Source organism: Rosa chinensis, chromosome 5, assembly GCF_002994745.2.
Source record: "Rosa chinensis cultivar Old Blush chromosome 5, RchiOBHm-V2, whole genome shotgun sequence".
Taxonomy (NCBI): Eukaryota; Viridiplantae; Streptophyta; class Magnoliopsida; order Rosales; family Rosaceae; genus Rosa; species Rosa chinensis.
The window spans coordinates 80061012-80081680 of record NC_037092.1 but is presented as its reverse complement, the minus strand read 5'-3'; the positions used below and the strand labels follow the sequence as shown (position 1 = coordinate 80081680).

Below are 20669 nucleotides of genomic sequence, written 5' to 3'. Positions count from 1 at the left end.
TAATGATCTAACCAACACATACAGACTCTTAGCAAGTAATTAAACCTAAAGACCTCTAGCTTTTGAAACTTGCATGGACAATGAAGTGGTATTCGAAAGGATGCTCATCAACACTCAAACGTTCAAACCATCTCTGATTGCACATTGAGCTTGTACCGTATTGATTTTTTTTTTCAAATGGGATTAGTAGGGAGGCCAAGGATCAAGGACATCAGTCAGGTCTTTGAATCGAAAGAACGACCCAGCATTGAGATATATGAAACTAGTATCAATCAATTGTACTCGAATAGAAAATCCAACAGAAACTAAGAAACAGTAATCTCCAATCAACTAACTGAAATCATATAGAGAGCCGATAAACTAATCAAGCATTGAAGAACAATGAAATACACATAGAAACACAGTAAAGGAAGAGAATGGGGGCAGCTACTCGCATCAATGGTGAGACCTACTCTTCCGAAGATTCAACCTTTCTACTCCATTCATTTTCATCTATTTCTCTCCTGATGTACTTTTATTGTCCTCATCATCTACCATTTCACTGGTCACCGGCAACACTAGAGGCGGTTGATGATCAGGTCCAGCAGAACTTAGAAATTGCTCCCCTTTCCGACTGACACTGGGGCATGAAAAACAAAGGTTCTTGATTTCATCTTGGGGTTTTATGAAACAAATTTTAATTGAAAAAAGAAGAAGAAATATTTGAAAAAGATTCGTTGTAAAGTTTCAGAAAAATAAATGAATAGCTTACCTTACATTTCTGTATATCTCCATCAAATAACCTGTAGAAAGTAGCAATTTGCACTTATAAACTGAACACTAAATTGTATTATTTAAACCAGACCACAGAGCAGTTACCGTGAGCAGTAAAACAAATATAACTTTGGACAGTTCATTCAGGGCAAGAACTCAACTATTGTATGAAATAATAAATGCTTTACCCAGATAAAGCAGATGAAATAGTAAATGAACCCACGTATACTGCAATGGAACTCATCGAATGGTAATGTTCTACTTAAATTTATGACAATGGATATGAAACAGGATGCCAGAATGGAGAGTTTAGGTCAAAGTAAAAAACAGAAACTGGCAGGCATCACAATCTGTACTTGACAGTAGTTCTGCAGTTTGAATACTTCATGACAAGCAACAACTTTAAGCACAGTACACATAACACTCAATAGTTGAATTCATCAAACTACCACTAGATGCAAGCATTGACAGATTGAGGAGTCAAATATTCATAGGCCTCTAGTATTAAGGAGTCAAACATTATACTGCAAGAAATGAACCCAGCTAGAGATTGCTAAAATACACAGCGGGAACACACCAGTTACAATCAATCTCCCAATCTCCTACTCCCTACAGGGCAGAAGAGAGGGAGGGAACACAGTTGATGATTGTGGATGTCCAAAGGGTGCCCTATGGCACTTTCACCATCCCTAAGCCCAGCTAATAGAATATTAAGAATTGATATGAATTTTGTCATTCATAAATTACAGTTCACCACATATTCAAAATGCTTCCCTACCATACCATAAGAGATTAATTGGTAAGCAAGTGTTTTCCACCAATTTGCAGAATAGTCTTTCCCAAGTCCATGCAGTGGAAGCTTGTCATACTCGGCAGCAAGAATCTTTTTGGCCTGTATGCCACAGTGAAAGATCAGTACCAGTAAGAGTAAGATACATAACCACATAAAATTTGGAAAAGGCATCAATTATAAAAAGATGAACGCTTAAACAGGAACCTCAAGAGTAGGAGCTCTTAGTAACAGAACTTAAAAAGATAGAAACTGTACAAAACCGTGCCAATCAACACAAAATTTCAGCAATTCTTAATGAACACAAGAAACATTCAATCATTATTCATTGGTTATATAAAAACTTACCCGAGAGCCACGAAGAATATCTACAGGCATATTCAGACCGCACGTACCCCGACATGATTGAATGCAAGCCATTAGAAGATATGCTTCTCTAGACATGTCCATCTCCTTCTTTGGGGAAATACAATTATCACAATTACCTACAAGGACAATATAATCAACTACAGATTGAGTTCATAGATTATTTGCGGAGGAACACTAATGCATCTGGTATGAACCGTATGATGCTAAAGCTCTAACCAATTTTTCTCGTTCTAAAATTTTAATTTAAACAGCTAGTATCAAAAGCTAGCGGTAAATAAACTAGGCAGACAATATTATACTACAAATGCAAATTGAGAGTCAAACAGAAATAAAGGGGAGTTGCACACAGGGAATCTGATAATAAAATCACACACAGACCACATTTATCAGATGGAAAGATTTCCCCAAAGTAAGCAAGCAAGAACTTCCTTCTGCAAGTTGTTGATATGCAATATTGTTGTACTGCCCTCATCGACTTTATAACAGCTCTTCGTCGACTTTCCTGGTGAAAAGCAGCACACAAAAACTCATTAGGCAACAGGCATTCTTAATCATTAATGGAACTTACAACTACTTGGCCACTAGGAAAGAGCCAACTAGGCCCTTCCTCCTTCCAAATAAGCAACTGGTTACAAATTCCCAACTCAAAGCAGATTTTGATGCATCATTGCAATTAATGGGAAAACAACTACCGGGAAATTTAGTAACAGATCTTCACAGAATGGGGACTTACTGTTTGACACTCTCCAGCATAAAATTCAGCTTTTGTGAGGTCGCTTCTTGTGTAATAGAGCCAGCAGACAGAAGCCATACCATCTCTACCACATCGTCCACTTTCCTGGTAATAAGACTCCAAACTCTTTGGGCAGCCATAATGGATTACTTGTCTTATGTTTGGCTTATCAATACCCATGCCGAAAGCAATAGTAGCAACCATGACATCTACTTCATCTCTTATAAATAATCTATGGAAAATCAATAATAAGCTCAGTGAGTATGACAAGAATCAAGTCTAGTTTAATGCAATGCAAGAGTAAGAAAGGGAAGGATGCAGTGCTCCAGAGTTTTAGTAACAGCAGAGGGAACATTTATGATTCCTACGCTAAATACACATGGACTAAGGGTGAGAACCTATGGGATTCGGCACGAGCTTTATTATCCATCTCACTATGGTAGATTCCAGCCTTAATGCCCACCTCCTTCAGTGAAATGAATACCTAGTACAATAGGGTCATAACAAACACTTAAAAGAAAAGCAAAAATATGTTCTTTGACAAAATACATGTAGGAACAACACAACAAAACTTATCAGAAACATGAGATGATGTGGACTAAAAGATGCCTAACAATAAATATGTTTAAAGGTGATAGTTCTATAGCTACAAAATGTTGGATATTTTGGATTCAAATAAAAATAAAAACTAAGTTATAGCGCAAAGCCTTATTTTAAGGAAACTTCACTATTCCAATTAACTCGTGCAGAACAGGAACATATTAACGAAAACATCCTTGTTCATGAAGTTAAGATCACTTTCTTCTGTTATGAATACCCTGTCAGGTAGACATGCTATCCCATATTATACTTTGACCAGGTTGCATTGTTACAAATAAATACTTGGTAGACTTTTGTATGAAAATAAGTACTCATGGAAACTTTTGCATAAACAGAGTAGGTACCCCGCAAATTTTGAAGTTCCATGTCTCATAAGGTCTAGTAAAGAGATATTAAGTTCCATAAAACTATCGCAACTAAGCTGTATTCCAAAATACCATCATCGTTTGTTAAATTGAAACCATGTCCCAGACAATAAAAGACACAACTGTTACTATCCCTTGGGGAGTTGAATTTATCCTCAGTCATAAGGTTGCAGTCCTGAACAATAGCCTATAAAGGAACCTTGAGGACTGTTTCAGGATAGAATGTCCCATATTAAAGTGCGTAAATCAATCATAAAATTAAGCAGATAAGGTATGCACCTGATAAACATCTTTAATTGTCGTGCAGTAAATTATAGTTGAACCATCTGTGTGTACAAATTTGGAAACTTCTTGAGCTAGTTCATGAACAAATGATTGAGTCCGATTGAATAACTTGACACCATAGAACAGATTTCCACGATCAAAGGAGCCTATTCTGTAATATGGGTTTTTCATCTTCAAGGAATTAACAATGTCCATTTGAACCCTGACATCGTAAATATAAGAAAAGAATAATTACTGGAGTCTCACCAACACAAAATAAAACTTGAAGGCAAACTAATGTGGATAGCAAATAGTGTCTAGTCCAGGATTATCTGGACATATAAACAGCATACATAATGTTATGAAAGATTGTCAAAGAGTCGAGTGAAATCTATACTATTATCCTCTAACCTCTGAAAATATCATTACTATAATTAAACAGAAGCTCACTTTCTACGGTTGTTCTGCTGGGCAAAGTTCTGAAAGGATTATGTTATGATATGATATATCTAAACTTTCTAAGGCAATAGAAGTGCTTTTTATTGGTGGAATTCTGAGGACATTAAGCAAAATGAAGTGATACTGTGAATAGAAGAGAAACCTACTTTTTAGTAGCAGTTGCAGTTAAGCCAATAAATGGGACACCAACAAGAATGCCACGTAACTTGTCCAATCGCTTGTAGTCCATCCTGTAGAGTCCACAAATAGAAATCCTCAGGGGACGACAACAGCAAAACGATAAATACACAAGAAACAATGTCCACACATGGAGCTCTAGGAGATGACCAAAAACACACTCTTGTAAGGATTACACGGATAAAAATGGGAAGTTTGGAAACAAGAAACTAGTCCTTGAGCCACCCCCAAAAGAAAAAGAAACTTCAGCTGCAAACTAAAGTAGCATTAGTAATCAAACACATCAACTTTAGTGAACTCATCGGTATTTCTTAGCAAGACAGGTTTGACATTTCAACACTGGATGATAATGCAGTCTAACAACTGAGAAGGATCCCCAAAAAATAAACTTTTTACCAACCAGAAGCCCAAATGTTCAAAATTTTAAGACTACGCAAATCAATCCATTAAGACTTACTTAAATGATTAGTAGATAGTAACAATAACCTGAAATCATGGCCCCACTCCGATATGCAGTGTGCTTCATCAACAGCAAACAGGCAGATTCCAGCCCTTAGTAATTTTGACCAGAAGCTGCAAAGAAATGTATAACACAGATACTAAGTTCTGTAAGTAGACAGAACATGAATTTTTGAGAAATACCATGAAAAATAGAATATGATATTGCACATCGCTATAAGTTATAACCCCTAGATTACTTCCACCTATGACTAAAATCTGCATTATGGACATAGACTTTCATGCAAAATCATGAGAATAATAGTCCCAATTCCACCAGTCCATCCCTCCCAGCTTATGTTTGTAACGTGTAATACACACATGTACAAGTACATATAAATTTACCTATCAGGAATCTTACATGCCTTTTCAGGGGTCATGTACAAGATATCAAATTGACCACTCTCGGCTCGGCTCTGGACAGTGCTATCAGTTTGACTACTACCCATATACTCAGCTCTGATCCCTCTTTGTTTCAAAGCCATTACCTTTACATCAAAATTAAACACATATTACTGACATGCAATTTGGGTCTGTTTCACAAGACATTTCTGTTTATGTTCAGACACATTGAGCAACAAAACTAGTTCACCTGATCTTGCATCAAGGATAAAAGAGGGCTCACAACCACACCAGTCTTTCCAACAACCAAAGGAGGCACTTGATAGCTGAAATCAAATTAAACTACTTTCAAGCTTTAAAGTTTGCATATGAAATGAACCCAATATTTCAAAACAGTGGAAATCAAACTTAGAGGGAACTCTTACCACAAAGACTTGCCACTTCCAGTGGCCATGACAATCAAAGAGTCCCTTCCTGCTATGATTTTCTCAATCACTTTCTTTTGGTATGGCCGAAATGAAGAAAACCCATATTTCTGTACCCAACACAGGAAGATGAAGACAGGGAGAGATAATTTGCTTTACCCAACAAAAATATTGGTGTAAAAATCGAAACTTTAATTTGTGAAAAAGAAGAAGATGGTTTTGTCACCTTGAGAATGGCCTGCATAGACGACATTTTGACGTTTCGGGTTGCTCTGCCGTTGAGACGGTCTGTAGAGTTTGGGACTTTGGAGAAGAACCGGTTCGAGTCTTTTTTTTTTATTAAGACATTACCTGTGAAAGGGAAACTTCTCCCGCCATTTTTAGACTGAAGTGTTTTTATTGGTAGGGGAAGCTATGGCCCAAACAGAACAAGTTTAAGATTTAAATCATATACCATCTTGGCATCTCATATATCCTTATCATGTTCAATTGCAAAGTCGAGTTCAACTTGTGATCTTGAAAATGAGAGTTTCGAACATTGTGGAGAGAAGGTGTTAGAATGAAGTGGACTTGACATGACATATTTACATTAAGTAAAAGAAACAATTGATTTAACTAAAATAAATAGCAAGAAATACATAATCATAACCCGAATTCCAGTTATCTATTGATGTGTATATCTCTCAATAGGAGTAGAAAACTCATTAGTGAATTACCTGATTAACTTGAAGTATTTGTGATAAACCTTAAGTTGATCTTGGACTCTTTATGGGATGAGTCTGAGATAAGGTTTTGGCCTCTATACAAACCGGGGTAAGTCCATATTGTTCAGCCCCATTCTGAAGCAAGTTAGTGTTGAAATACAGAAGACTGATTCTAGCCGAGTGGTAGCTGTGTTCATCCCTCGTTAAAGATGTCTTCTAACCAAAACATGGCTGCTGCACTCCAAAGCTGTGATGTAGGTATAATCCTAGTTCCTTTAATTAGGACTACTAAAGTTATGCTAATATATATATCTATATATGCTTGTGTGTTTGTACAGATTATGTGTTTATGTGTTTGTGACATGATCCTTGATTGAATTGTTGCATTATTGTTTTACAACAGAACGTCATAATTTTTTTTTTTTTTTAAAACTGTAGAGAAATATAACTAGACCAACTAGCTACTAGCTATTCGTCCACTGTTCATTCACGACATCCTTTTTTGGTTTATTTTTATGGTACAGTGTTCTTTATTGAGTTGTAAATCTTATTTTCCAAATTCCGGGTCTAAAAGATGATAAACTAGATCTCTAGTTAACACCGAATAGAGGTAACTCGCTCTTATCAGACTGCATGCCTTGAAGTCATGGATAGTGATTAGAATCATATCTGAAATGATCGACCGGTTCAACAACATAAACTACGAGCTAAACTGTCAGTCTAACAAGCGATTCAACTGGTGACAGCAGCAATTGTCTCATCAACCAGCAAACACATAAATGATACAGGAAAAGCAGTTTTCTTGTAACCAGTGACAGGAACCGATTGAACTTACTAAACGAATGATAGTTAATCATCCATGCAAACTGGAGGTAAATTGGAAATTCAGATAGAATAACCATCCACGCAATTTCTGGTGCCACTGGTTCTCTCTGGGGTATGTCGGGCAGCGCAACTTCTAGTAGGAACTTCACATCTGCATTCTACAAGAAAAGCTTTCTGTATTCCTCTGCTTCTTGTGTCATTTCCTCTAGGCTTCTGTCCTTCCTCTCCTTTTCCAAGTCAAGCTTCTTCTTCTTCTCCTTTTCATCAAGCTATATCATTTATGGCACATGATTAGCAAATGCTCGAGGCAAAAGCCAAGGCATTTGGAGGTTTTGATAAAAACTGATATAGAATTCCCCAACTTACTGTATCATCTTTGCGTGGAAGGATATGAATATGAACATGGGGTACAGTCTGCCCTGCTTGGGGACCATCCTGGGGTTCAAACAAACGATGCAGTTAACTTCAAAGGACACAAAACCATCATATCAAGGAGTCACAGAGTTTCAGAGCTATTGTATGAGCATGAACCAAAGGAATATCTCTTTGGTCTCAGCAAACATCACAAAATTGTTCCAGTCGAATACCATAGAAAAGGCAGATGGCACACTGATTTAAGTTAATAATCACTGAAAGAATATTACTTGATCAGATCAAAGAGAGAAGCTAAAAAGCTTTGAAGTATGATCAGAAAAGAATGGCATAAAATAACACATGTGCAGTTGTAATCTACGTGCACACTTACATTATTAAAATAGCATCAATAATAGTAACACACTGAAACAGTTACAGTGGAAATGATCCAATTATTCCAATCCCTCAAATATTTTCTGAGTAAAAAGCGAGAACCAGATTATGTGTATAATGTATCAAGTGTTCGCTTAGTCAACAAGTGATATCAGTAACAGACATCCAGGGCGAAATAGCTGACTAAAAACCTGATCAAACAGAAGGAACAATCAAATATCTTGATCAAAAGGGCTAGTTGCTTACTTGAATCCCAAATGTTAGAGATGTTGCTTTGTGGTAGCTCTCAAGCCGACTGCCAACCTTTTGTGCTGTGATCCAAAGATCACTGGTCTCATCAACAGTGAGATCAGCAAAGCGCTTCACTTCACGCCTTGGGCAGATAAGCACATGTACATGATGTCAAGATCAAACACAATGAACAACTTACCAATTTAAGTTCAAGGTTCCAGATAAAATTGTTACATATATAGTTGCATGCAAAAGAGGCTTAATCCAAATACTGCAGAATGTATAGGCATGCTAGTGCAAGCATATAAACACATACGATATGCACGATCATGTTTCCAATATGCAGACATACACACCTATCAATCCTGTGCAACAGGGTCTTCCCAGTATGTGCTTAAGTATTGGAATTACTAGTCCATTATTTGCTTAGATGCCAGTGTCATAGTGAGGAACCATTTTCATTGATAATGGATATGCATACTCACAAATGTAATCCAATCAATACCAAAAAAATAAATAAATATGTAATCCAATCAATCAAGTAGTTCAACTCATATATTCCATTCTTTACAAGCAACAAAAAGTCACTAAAAGAGAGAAATTTCCCAACTTTCATAACCAAAACAATGCCTTGACTGAACCCGAAACACCATTTCAATTCAGACAAAAAAAAAAAGGATATGACCTGCAGAGAAAACAGGGAAATGGATCATCAAGTTTGCAACTTTATACTTACTTCTACATTCTAATTAGTACAAGTAATTAAAGGGTCATCAAGTTTTCAACTTTATACTTATTTCTATGTTCTAATAAGTGTAAGAGGGTATTGCTTTCATTCCAAAGGAAAGATGTTATGATGCTGAATGAGGTCTTTGTTGAGGATTCAACGCATTATGGCTTTACTATATATCATGTTCGACGTGAGGCGAATATGGCTGCCCATGCAATTGCGAATCATGTAGTCTGAAATAATGGGCGTGTAGTTTGGTTAGAGAATGAGCCTGATTGGCTCATGTCACTTATCATTAGCGTTAAGACTTTAGCCGATTTATCAGTTACGGATTTTAGTACTTCTCGCCTTATTCTAGTGAGGACGGGGGAGATTACATTGTGTTAATCCCATGGTTGTATTATTTCCAGTTCAGAAATAAAACTTCCTTCTTCTCAAAAAATAAGCAAGTGTAAGAGAGTAAGAACGGTACCAGGAACAACAGGGCGCAGATTAACCAAGGCATACGACAGACTAGTGCTGTAAAACACTTCCCTGCTGTCCTTTTTGTACGGCCCAAATGTATAGGACTCCAAAGCCATCTGGGTCCATTTTGCAGGAGAAAAAACCCAAATAAAAATGGATCAAATTCAGAAACTACATCAATAATAACCAAGGAAGAGTTGGAATAATAATTACCTTGGTAGAGGTGGTGGAGGAGAAAGGAGTATGGATGATGATGCCTTTGCCTGTAGATGAACGTGAAATGAGAAACTCAGCTCTTGAAGCCAAAGTCGAGACTTGACATAAACAATACTTTCAATTTCATACGAGTAGTGCTGAGTCCTGTTACTATACAATTAACTACTTTACTAGTTTCTTATTGAATTCAAATTTAATAATGAGAGATAATCAAGTTGTTATAATAAATTATTTTTCTTTATTATTTTGTCTATCCGTCTACAAAAGTCTCCCATAAAAAAAAGTTGTTGGGTGGGTTTTTGATCCAAAAGGACAAAATTAGAGAGAATGTTTCCATCGGTCTATAAAAAAAAATAAAAAAAATCTCCATCTATCCCTTAAACTCAAATATGCCTTGATTACCAATTTATCAACAACATTTTGAACAAATCACAAATTTGCCAAAAGACTCTTTCTCTGTTTCAATAACGAGGCTTCATCTCAGTCCCAAGCGACCGTCTTCCACGGCTTCACAACCCGCCGTCTTTCCAAATTCCATGGCTAAAATAATTGACAGTTCAACACAACATAAACTACGAGCTAAACTGTCTACTTAACAAGCGAACCAACTAATAACAGCAGCCATTGTCTCATCATTCAGCAAACACAGAAATGATACGGGAAAAACAGTTTTCTTGCAATCAGTGACAGGAACCGATTGAACTTACTAAACGAATGATAGTTAACCATCCATGCACACTGGAGGTAAATTGGAAATTCAGATAGAATATAGATTACAGAAAAGTTCTCTAAGGCTATTGTTTCTGATGCCACTGGTTCTCTCTGGGGTATGTCGGGCAGTGCAAGTTAGAGTAGGAATTTCACATCTGAGTTCTACAAGAAAAGCTTTCTGTATTCCTCTGCTTCTTGTGCCATTTCCTCAAGGCTTCTGTCCTTCCTCTCCTTATCCAAGTCAAGCTTCTGCTTTAATTCCTTCTCCTTTTCATCGAGCTATACCATTTGTGGCATATGATTAGTAAATACTCAAGGCTAAAATATGGGAATTCAGATGTGTTGAAAAAAAACTGAAATAGGTTTCCCCAACTTACTGCATCATAAATCTCATCATTGTTCTCAAAGTCACCACCTTTGCGCGGAAGGATATGGATATGAACATGAGGTACAGTCTGCCCTGCTTGGGGACCATCCTAGGGTTCAAACAAAAGATGCAGTTAACTTCAGAGGACACAAAACCATCATATCAAGGAGTCACAGAATTTCAGAGCTATTGTATGAGCATGAACCTAAGTAATATCTCTTGGGTCTCGGAAAACATCACAAATTTTTTCCATTTGAACCATGGAAAAGGCAGATGGCACACTCGATCTCAAATAATCACTGATTTATTGCTTGATCAGATGAAAGAGAGAAGCTAAAAGCTTGCAGAAAGTTTTGAAGTGTGATCACAATAGAATGGCATAAAATAACATATGTACAGTTGTAATCTACATGCACACTTACATAAATAGAATAGCATTACTAACAGTAACACACTGAAACAGTTAAGAGTGAAAATGATCCAATGATTCCAATCGCTCAAATATTTACGGTGTTAATAAGCAGAACCAGATTATGTGTATAATGCATCAAGTGTTCACTTAGTCAACAAGTGATGTCAGTAACAGATATCCAGGGCAAAATAACTGACTAAAAAACCTGATCAAACGGAAGAAACAATCAATTTTTCTTACTTGAATTGTAAGTGTTAGAGATGTTGCTTTGTGGTAGCTCTCAAGCCGACTGCCAACCTTTTGTGCTGTGATCCAAAGATCACTGGTCTCATCAACAGTCAGATCAACAAAGCGCTTCACTTCACGCCTTGGGCAGACAAGCACATGTACATGATGTCAAGTCAAACACACCGAACGATTTACCAATTTAAGTACATGGTTCCACATAAAACCGCTACATATATAGTTGGCATTCAAAAGAGGCTTAATCCAAACATCGCGGAATGGATAGGCTGTGCAAGCATATAAACACATACTATATGCACGATCATGTTTCCAATATGCAGATATACACACCTATCGATCCTGTGCCAGTATGTGCTTCAGTATTGGAACTACTAGTTTAGGAACTAGTTTAAGTATTGCAATAGGGTCTACCCTGTATGTGCTTAAGTATTGGAACTACCCAGTATTTGCTTACATTTCAGTGTCAAAAGAAACCCAAATTCAAGCATAGTGAGGAACCCTTTTCTTTGATAATGGATATGCATACTCCCAAATGTAATCCAATCAATCCAAGTAGTTCAACTCATATATTCCATTCTTTACAAGCAACACAAATGCACTAAAACACTGAAATTTCCCAACTATCATAAGCAAAACAATGCCTTACTGAACCCAAAACACCATTTCAATTCAGACCAAAAACAAAAGGATATGACCTGCAGAGAAAAAGGGAAATGGGTCATCAAGTTTGCAACTTCATACTCATTTCCACGTTCTAATAAGTTTATGAGTAATTAAAGGGTCATCAAGTTTGCAACTTCATACTCATTTCCACGTTCTAATTAGTGTACAAGTAATTAAAGGGTCATCAAGTTTGCAACTTTATACTCATTTCTATTCCTAATTAGTGTACAAGTAATTAAAGGGTCATCAAGTTTGCAACTTCATACATATTTCTATGTTCTAAACAAGTGTAAGAGAGTAAAAACGGTACCAGGAACAACAGGGCGCATATTAACCAAGGCATACGATAGATTAGTGTTGTAAAACACTTCCCTGCTGTCGATTTTGTACGGTCCAAATGTGTAGGATTCCAAAGCCATCTGGGTCCATTTTGCAGCAATAAAAACCCAAATCAAAATGGATCAAATTCAGAAACAAGATCAATGAGAACAAGGAAGAGTTGGAATAGGAACTACCTTGGTGGAGAAGAAACGAGTAGGGATGAGGCCTCTGCTTGTAGATGAACGTGAAATGAGAAACCCAACTCTGGAAGCCAATGTCGAGACTGACATAAAGGCTCTAGGCAATTCTTCTTTCTGGGTTTAACGCCCTTTGCCTGTCTTTTAAGTTTGGGCTATTGACACTTTACGCCCTCCAACTATAGGTATTCTTTCATATCCGACCTCATGATTTCAATACTTTCAATTTCATCCGAGTAGTGCTCTGAGCCAATATACTTAAACACTAATGTGTTTATTAAATACTTAAATACATTTGTGTTTATCTGTCATTGGATTCAGATCTAGTGATAGAGAACAATGGAGCATTTATAGTGACTTAATTTGAAGAAAATTTTCCACAACTAATTTTAACCCAATGATTGTTGAAAAAAAATAAACACACCTCCGCCAATAATAATTCGTTGCCAAAAGCCTATATAAGGAGAAATCAACGATATTTTGTCAATAAAAACCTAACGAAATTTCATCAATAATGGCCTCTTATGAAAAATAAAGAAACACACATTTACCCCTAAAACCTTCATCAACAACAATATTTCTTTGATAAAAATCTCTTCTAGAGAAATCGACAAAACTTCATCTATAAAAAGTTAAAAACCTCTCATAAAAATTAAAGAGACGTAGCTCATATAAAGAAATTTTGCCACAAAAAATCCTGATCAGTGTCCATTATTTTCAATTTAAGCTGTTTATAAACTCTTTCAAACACAGTCCATATTTCGTCCGCATAGTAGCAGACAATACACATAAGTAGTAGACAGTAGTAGACAATACACATAAGTACTACCAATACTATGATTTAGATTTTCATTTAAAAAATAAAAATAAATAAATAAAGAAAACGACAGTAGTAGACAATACACATACGTACAAAAAGTGCATGCTCAGCCAATATTAAATATAAATAATTCTTTTTTATATAATTGAAAAGATAAAATGTAGATATCTAGATAAGGTGACTGCGTTTATTACATCGAACAATAAACAGAAACGAGGAGGAACAAAGCTGTTTCACAAAAATGGCAGCAACTCTCACTCAGAGATGCTGGGCTGCTCCCGGCGTCAAGCTCAACCCGACGCCCCAAACCCTGACCCGAAACCCGAAACCCAAATCATTATCTCTTCCACTCTCAGCTAACTCCACCTGCAGCCTCTTCTCCTTCACTCCTCCTCCCTCACCAACCTTCACCAAATCCTCCTCCTCCTCCTCCTCCGTCCGTACCGCCGTCGCCGCCGTCGAGTCTGACCAGCTCAGCTCCGCCGAAAAGGTTCGTTCTTTCGCTACCCTTTAAGTTCCTGATCCTAAAGTTGAAGCACCCATTTGTAAGTTTTCGATGGTTGTTCAATTGCAATGCAGCAGAAACCGAGCAGGTACTACTTTGTTGTGGCCAATGCCAAGTTCATGCTCGATGAGGAGGAGCATTTCCAGGAGCAACTGTTCGAGCGGCTTCGATTGTTTAAAGAGAGGAACAACGAGCAGGACTTTTGGCTTGTGATCGAGCCCAAGTTCTTGGACAAGTTTCCTGACATTACTAGAAGATTAGGCAGGCCTGCTGTGGCTCTGGTCTCCACTAATGGCCCTTGGATTACGTAATTTCTCTACTTCACTATGGCTTGCATTTGCTTACTTCTTTCCGATTTGTGTTTTCAGTCATACTAATTTTGCAAGCTACATGTGTTTTGTTTGTGATTCAATATTGTGCTAGTGTCGTTGTCCAATTCTGTTATGATTAACAAGTCGATGTTGCTACGTACTGGCTAAGATCTAGATTTGAAAACTATAATAGGATCCAAAGCAGAGTCAACAGTATTGTCCAGTTCTATATATGAGAAGTTGATGCTAAGATTCTAGACTTGATCATTATCATATAACCTATTGTTGGACAAACTTTAGAGTGTGAATGCTTAATATGTTACAGATGGGGGTAGTGTCTTCTTTTGTTAGCGCCAATACCTTGTTAGGCAACCGTAATATATACCGGAAAGTTAAGCTGTTAGGGAGTGGATGAGCAATGTATATCAAGCTCATACCATGGCTTTGATATCACATTCTAAACGATTCTAAGTGCATGTTTCACTGTTTTGAATGCTAACAGATCAATGGTAGTGCATGTTCCTTCTCAGCTTAGAAATCACCTGACATCATGTTCATGGTATAAGGATATCTAAATAACGTTATGTATAAGTAGAAATGTGGAAGTTGTGACCCTTGCAAGGAATAACTGCTATGGCTCCTTATGAACCACAATCATCTCTCTGAATCTGGTCATGTTGTATCGCGTGCAGATTTATGAAGCTGAGATTGGACCGAGTATTGTCAGAAAGTTTTGAAGCTGAGAGTCTAGAGCAAGCATTAGCCTCCAGTCCAACAAATATTGAGTTCAAGAAGCCAGATAAATGGGTAGCACCATACCCCAAGTATGAATCTGAGTGGTGGGGGCCCTTCTTGCCCCCAGGATCGAAAGAGGAGGCCAAAGTGTAAATCACTTCTTTCTTTTCGCCTTGTTGTTTCAATTTACATGGATTTTGTCATCTATAGTAACTAGAGTTGAAGTTGATGCATGTAGCTAATGAGTAGTTTTGAGAGGTTAGCACCTCAGGTAATATGCATTCTAGTAGTTGGCTATGAATTCTTGAAAAGAGGTCCAAAAACAAGTAGCATTTTCTTCTTGAGTGTTAGCTATGACTGTGTGAAGAAAGGTTCATATCAAGGAAGTGTCTATTTCTGTGGTAGCAGTTGTTTATTAGTATGCAAAATATTCAGGAAATATTACTTCGGAAATTTGACTGCAACTGTCTAAAAAGAAAGATGTGCAATTTGTAACTGAAGAAATCTCGGAATTCTTAACAATCTCAGAAACCAAAAAGGATGAAGAAATTTGCACATTAATGCATGGATATGCTAATAGCTCCCTGACTTCATTTGGTATTCCTGAAGAAAAACTAAAGGCTATACTAGTATGACAGATGGGAAGCACCATAGATTTTGCCTTCAATATTGCCTTAATCGGAAAAACTGAGATAACAAAATGAGCTCGAATGAAATATGACTGTACCAGCTATATGGGGAGACAAGAGTCCATCAGAACCTCAAGAATAGGTAGACAGTGCTAATTAAACTACCAAGTACTTTGCTGGGATATGATTATTGTTGCTTACTATTCTTGTCAGAAATTACTTTCTTCTTGAGATTTTGGAGAACCTTTTCGTCCAACACTGCATACTGCTTCTTTATTTCAATCAGTGCTTTCTCTGCAAAGGTGTCCACAGTATCCTCAAGACATTCATAGAGCAGTGGCAATGTCATTAATATCAAAAACGCTGCACCAATCAACAGAGCTTTCAGCCTTGATCAAATACTCCATAACATAATGTAGCACAAGTTGAGAGTATCCAATCCAAAATCAATTTGCTATGAGTGATACTGACCTATGTAAAGGAAACTCAAGAAACTGTACCATCTTCCGACAATAGAGAGAACCCACAAAAGCGCAACCGCCTGCAAATGAGTTTCTCATGTCAAGATTGCAAAATTCAATTGAAATTGCTTTTAGTATCTTTCAACAAACAAACCCAAGAAGAAAGAGTCAGTACCGAGAGGAAAGCTCTCGAGTCTTTTCCAAAAGCTACATGCCCAAATGTTCTCAGTGCACAGTTATATGCACTCGTTAAGCAAACAGCCGTGCTCACAAACAGGTCTTTTGGGATTGTAACCTCCGGAATATCCGTTGCCGTCCTGAGGAAACTGTCCGGGAATAAGAACACAGACACATAGGAAACCTCAATGAAAGTTTCAATTAATGGAAAGTTAAGGAGCTTACATATTGATGTAGGAGGATAGATTGGACCAAAGGAATAGTGTTGCCATAAAAATTATTGTAGCATGGCAAACAAATGTAAGCAAATGATAACCAAGCTTCTCAAATAGAATCCATATTGTTGTTGCACCCATACAAACATAGGCTGAGATCTGCTTATTTCTCCAAAGTATTATATCAGCACCTGAAGACAAATAAATGGGAAAATTGGATCGTAAAGAAACTAATCCAGGAGATTTACAGCATTGATCAGAAAGATTACAACAAATTACATACATAATCCGCCGCCGAGGACCACATGAAGAGGCTTCTGGCGACCAAACAATCGATTCTTACAAGTGAAAGCCATGCAGTAATTATCAATCTCAGAGTCGGAAGATTCATAACCATCACATTGGTTTTTGAGGAAATCAGAATCAGCAATATCCACATCCACAGGATCTAGCATTTTATGAATGCTTAATTTTTCTATGTATTTACAATCACATCAAAGAACCTTTCATAATTCATCATTCCCTACTTTCTTTCTCTCTCAAATCTGAATCCCAAATTTAGGAAGGTTTTGATCATTTCTTATTTGGTGTGGTGCCTAACACCTTGTTTGTTTGCCACGTGTCTGTCAAATGTGGTTATGTATGATTGATGACCTTTTCGACCACATTATCAATAGAATTATAATTCATCGATACAAATGTGTTCTACCGATACGGTCTAAAATTTTATTAATTAATTATTTAGACCACATCAACTGACCATAATGTAGGCATTACTATTTACATAAAATGCATCTCAATCTTATTAGAGATGTGATTTACAATGTGTTCAATTTAACATTATATAATATAATAGTATAGGGTCCGAATCAAAGGACAAATAATTGTACACAATTTTTTACACTCCTCGTGAATTGTACCCTTAGATTTTAAAATATTCGGTCTAGATTAAATGTGAGAATGACATGACATTCAATTTATTTTCTAAAAAAAAAAAGACAAATAAAAGTGGATTAAACTATTTTCTTAATAAAGAGTAAAATATAAAATATAAATATTACCGGAATTAGAAGAATAGAAGAAGGGTAGGGCTGGCTCTAATTACCAAACCTACCGCAACCAACCAGAAACCGGCCGAACCAGAGGTGTCGGCGCCGACAAATACGGCAGCCGGTGGATCAGTACCGGTATTACCGTACCGAAGCTAGGTACTCGGCTCGGGAGTGGTACTGCATAATGCATAGGTTCAGTATTACGACCGAACCGGCCGAAATAAAAGTTTTTGGTTTAATTCCAAAAACTCCCACCCTTTTTGGGTCTGCCATGCATCAAACGCTTGCCAACCTCAATGAGAACTCAAGCCACTTACCATTGGACCACAAGCTCGCTTGTGACAAGTTGTGCAAAAACACATATTTAATTGCTCATAAAGAATAATAAGGTTCTCACCTTCCATTTCTTCCCGAAGCGACTATCTCTTTTATTCATTCTTCCTTCTCCTTCTTCCAGAAACGACTCTCTCTCTCTCTCTCTCTCTCTCTCTCTCTCTCTCTCTCTCTCTCTCTCTCTTCATTTCTGACTTCTATTTCTTCTTCCTCCATTTTCTCATCGTTTTCCTTATTCATTCTTCCCTTCTTCCTTCTTAGATTTGAATCAAAAATCAAATCTACAAATAAATCTCTTCTTCTTCGACTGTTCTTCACTTCTGGTTCATCTCTTCTTCTTCATCTTTTGTTTCTTTCTTCTTCCTCTCAATTTCTTCACTTGGCTTATAGATCTAAGGGTTATGAACCTCAAGATTTATAGATATGAGGCTCATTAACCTGTAGATGAAAAAAAACTGCATATTTTGTTACTGGATTTTCGCCGGATCATCGCGAGATTTCATTCATCGCCTTCGAATTCGGACGATCGGTGTGTCAAAATACCAACCGATACCAACAGTTTAACTCGGTAAACCGAGGTTTCGGTAACCGAAACTTCCGGCACGTTACCGGTTTCAATTTTGGAGAAACCGAAGGCTTTCGGTCGATATTCGGCTGACGCCAAAAACGTCGGCAACCGTGCCGCAGCCAGCCCTAAAGAAGGGTACAAAGCAGAACAACAACGAGAACGCCAAAACAAAAAAGGAAAATGGTGTTCATCTTCGTTAAGTAATTTTCATACCCTGCCCTAAAGTCAGTTTAAACTAGGCCTCCTAATTATTAAACCCTTTATTGAAGTTTTTTCTCGATCTTGTATGTTTGATACTACTGATTGCTGTTCTTGGACCTATATCTCGACTCTTACATGTTAAGTATGAAAATTGAGATTAAACCATGGTCTCAATGTTTCTCTTATTGAATTAATCCTCAGATATCTGTTCTCTAATATTCAAATGTACCTGAAATTCATTGAATAAGATATGCAATTTTGTTGTGTGCGAAACAGAATAAAGAGTGAAATACAAGAAACCAATTTCCCCAGTGCGAAACAAATATCTTATTTTTTCTCTTTCAGTACTTCCCATAATCCTCCCTCAGCTTGTACTGGATTGGAATTCTGGGATTTGTGTCCCTTATTGTTTTCTTCTTTGTTTGGTAACGAAGTTCTCCATATACCCAAAAAAGAAGAAGAAGAAAGTGCTTTTTGTTTTTTAGTATATGAAGTTCTCTCCATGGACGATTCACAAATCAAATTGAATCTCAATTTCTGTATATGGAATTTGGGGAAGGTGATGGAGCTTAGGGAAGGCAGTGTGGGTGTTTTTGCTCTTCTCATTCTGTTCTTAACTGCTTTTCTTTTTATCGTTCTTTTAATTTCATTAGTCTTTATTATTTTTGTAATTTACTTTTTCTTGAAAAAAGAAAAGTTTATTTATTTATTTTGGTTGAAAAAAAATTATTATCCTTTTGGTTATCTATGTCATGTCTTTCTCATGACAGTACTTAATCTAGACTATTGAATGTTTTAAAATCTACGGGCTCATAAGGAGTGTAAAAAATTGTGTATAATTGTGTATCCCTTGATCCGGACCCAATAATATAATACTCCATAAGAATCCATAGTTATCGATTTGCAAAACATTGTAACTATTTTATAGAAATCAATTCTTGCCTCACTTTCAAAACCTAAAATATTTTAGTTATTTTGCTATTATTGTATTAGGTTGTTATTTTCAAAAACCCTAGCGTCGCAACCTTGTTTGGATGGCGCTATAATTGGAGATTTCACCTTTCAAGATGTGCAATGGCTTTGGTCGATTAGCCTCAGCACACCGTTCTTGTTAGTTCTTTCTTACTGCTTTCCTAGATGCCAGGTTTGACGTCTCTCTCCCCAGGCGACCTAGCGTTGGCTTCCTTATCCATGGTAGTGCTACTGGAGGTGGAGCATGTTCAATTTCTAAAAGGGCAGTCGTTGTGATAGAGGTGTATGGGATCCGGGGTGAATTTGCCTTGCTCTCTCGCTCATGTGGGTCACTATATAGCAGCGTTGGGTGATGGCAGAGGGATTGCAACGACGCCAACATCATATCAGTTGCGAGGTTCCACTTGGACCCAAGCTTTCATGTTTTGGTCTTGGGTTCCTGTGTTAGATGTCCTAGTGAACAACATTGTATAAAGCTGAATGAAGATATATGTATGACTGGTTTTTCAGTTCAAGCATTGAAATGAGTATAGAGACTATATTAAATCATATTTGGTCCGACTTATAATTTATTAGAATTATGAGATTCAAATGAATGCAGTTATGAGGTATTATCTGATGTTTAGTTAAAAAATACAGTTTATACATCATGATAGTTTCTTGATGGACGAAACTGACATGAATGGCTAACTGTATATGTGTCAGATTTGGTCCATGCTGATACACATGTTGTTTTCTCATTCTGAAAACGGTCTCATTAACTATAAGAGAAACCTAAAGGTGGAATGAGGAGAAGAACCAGATGAACAACTCGAGTGGTTCCAGTAAGATTGTTGTTCACTTTCCTAGAATGTTTTAGATATATTGTTTAATTTCATGTATTCATTTTGAGTTAGTCTACAGTATTTACCACGTAGATTTTCACTGCAGTGATTTGTTCACGATTGTGAATTGAAATATCATACATCCTAGGTTCATTGGTGTTTGGCTTCGATGGACAGGGACAATGTGGAAGTGTGGCTTAGTGGTGTTGGGTACTTTGGTGGTTCAGTTCAAAAACCTGGCGTGTGATGTCGCAAG

At 37.1% G+C, this 20669-nt stretch overlaps 5 protein-coding genes across 7 annotated transcripts; 1 reads left to right on the top strand and 4 right to left on the bottom strand.

Moving 5' to 3' along the window:
* Window positions 1-261: 261 nt before the first annotated feature.
* Window positions 262-6309, bottom strand: LOC112202463 (ATP-dependent DNA helicase RecQ). Of its 2 annotated transcripts, XM_040507325.1 has the most exons (14): window positions 6002-6309; window positions 5776-5885; window positions 5601-5676; window positions 5354-5496; window positions 4997-5083; window positions 4480-4563; window positions 3890-4097; window positions 3044-3129; window positions 2646-2877; window positions 2291-2414; window positions 1892-2028; window positions 1537-1645; window positions 752-782; window positions 262-619 (listed from the first exon to the last, which is right to left on the bottom strand). In XM_040507325.1, the coding sequence occupies exons 1-14, from the start codon at window positions 6026-6028 to the stop codon at window positions 493-495; spliced, it is 1581 nt and encodes a 526-aa protein (XP_040363259.1). In that variant the 5' UTR covers window positions 6029-6309; the 3' UTR covers window positions 262-492. The 2 variants fall into 2 exon arrangements, with proteins under 2 accessions (XP_040363259.1, XP_040363260.1); XM_040507326.1 differs by lacking the exon at window positions 6002-6309 and having other exon boundaries at window positions 5601-5692; window positions 5776-5822.
* An 824-nt stretch (window positions 6310-7133) lies between these two features.
* On the bottom strand, window positions 7134-9926 carry LOC112166947 (bifunctional bis(5'-adenosyl)-triphosphatase/adenylylsulfatase FHIT). Its single transcript, XM_024303886.2, has 5 exons — window positions 9691-9926; window positions 9483-9593; window positions 8298-8444; window positions 7671-7739; window positions 7134-7573 (listed from the first exon to the last, which is right to left on the bottom strand). Exons 2-5 carry the CDS (start codon window positions 9591-9593, stop codon window positions 7463-7465), a joined length of 438 nt encoding a protein of 145 aa, XP_024159654.1. The 5' UTR covers window positions 9691-9926; the 3' UTR covers window positions 7134-7462.
* Window positions 7232-12768, bottom strand: LOC112166946 (bifunctional bis(5'-adenosyl)-triphosphatase/adenylylsulfatase FHIT). 2 transcript variants are annotated; one of them, XM_040507361.1, is made up of 6 exons: window positions 12608-12768; window positions 12401-12511; window positions 11424-11570; window positions 10782-10880; window positions 10525-10683; window positions 7232-7428 (listed from the first exon to the last, which is right to left on the bottom strand). In XM_040507361.1, the coding sequence occupies exons 1-5, from the start codon at window positions 12701-12703 to the stop codon at window positions 10567-10569; spliced, it is 570 nt and encodes a 189-aa protein (XP_040363295.1). In that variant the 5' UTR covers window positions 12704-12768; the 3' UTR covers window positions 7232-7428; window positions 10525-10566. The 2 variants fall into 2 exon arrangements, with proteins under 2 accessions (XP_040363295.1, XP_024159653.1); XM_024303885.2 differs by lacking the exon at window positions 7232-7428 and having other exon boundaries at window positions 10065-10683.
* An 847-nt stretch (window positions 12769-13615) lies between these two features.
* Window positions 13616-15385, top strand: LOC112201834. Its single transcript, XM_024342761.2, has 3 exons — window positions 13616-13920; window positions 14013-14242; window positions 14939-15385. Exons 1-3 carry the CDS (start codon window positions 13672-13674, stop codon window positions 15132-15134), a joined length of 675 nt encoding a protein of 224 aa, XP_024198529.1. The 5' UTR covers window positions 13616-13671; the 3' UTR covers window positions 15135-15385.
* A 165-nt stretch (window positions 15386-15550) lies between these two features.
* LOC112201833 (reticulon-like protein B2) lies at window positions 15551-17016 on the bottom strand. Its single transcript, XM_024342759.2, has 5 exons — window positions 16747-17016; window positions 16474-16654; window positions 16247-16397; window positions 16082-16151; window positions 15551-15973 (listed from the first exon to the last, which is right to left on the bottom strand). The coding sequence occupies exons 1-5, from the start codon at window positions 16916-16918 to the stop codon at window positions 15798-15800; spliced, it is 750 nt and encodes a 249-aa protein (XP_024198527.1). The 5' UTR covers window positions 16919-17016; the 3' UTR covers window positions 15551-15797.
* Between the last annotated feature and the right edge of the window lie 3653 nt (window positions 17017-20669).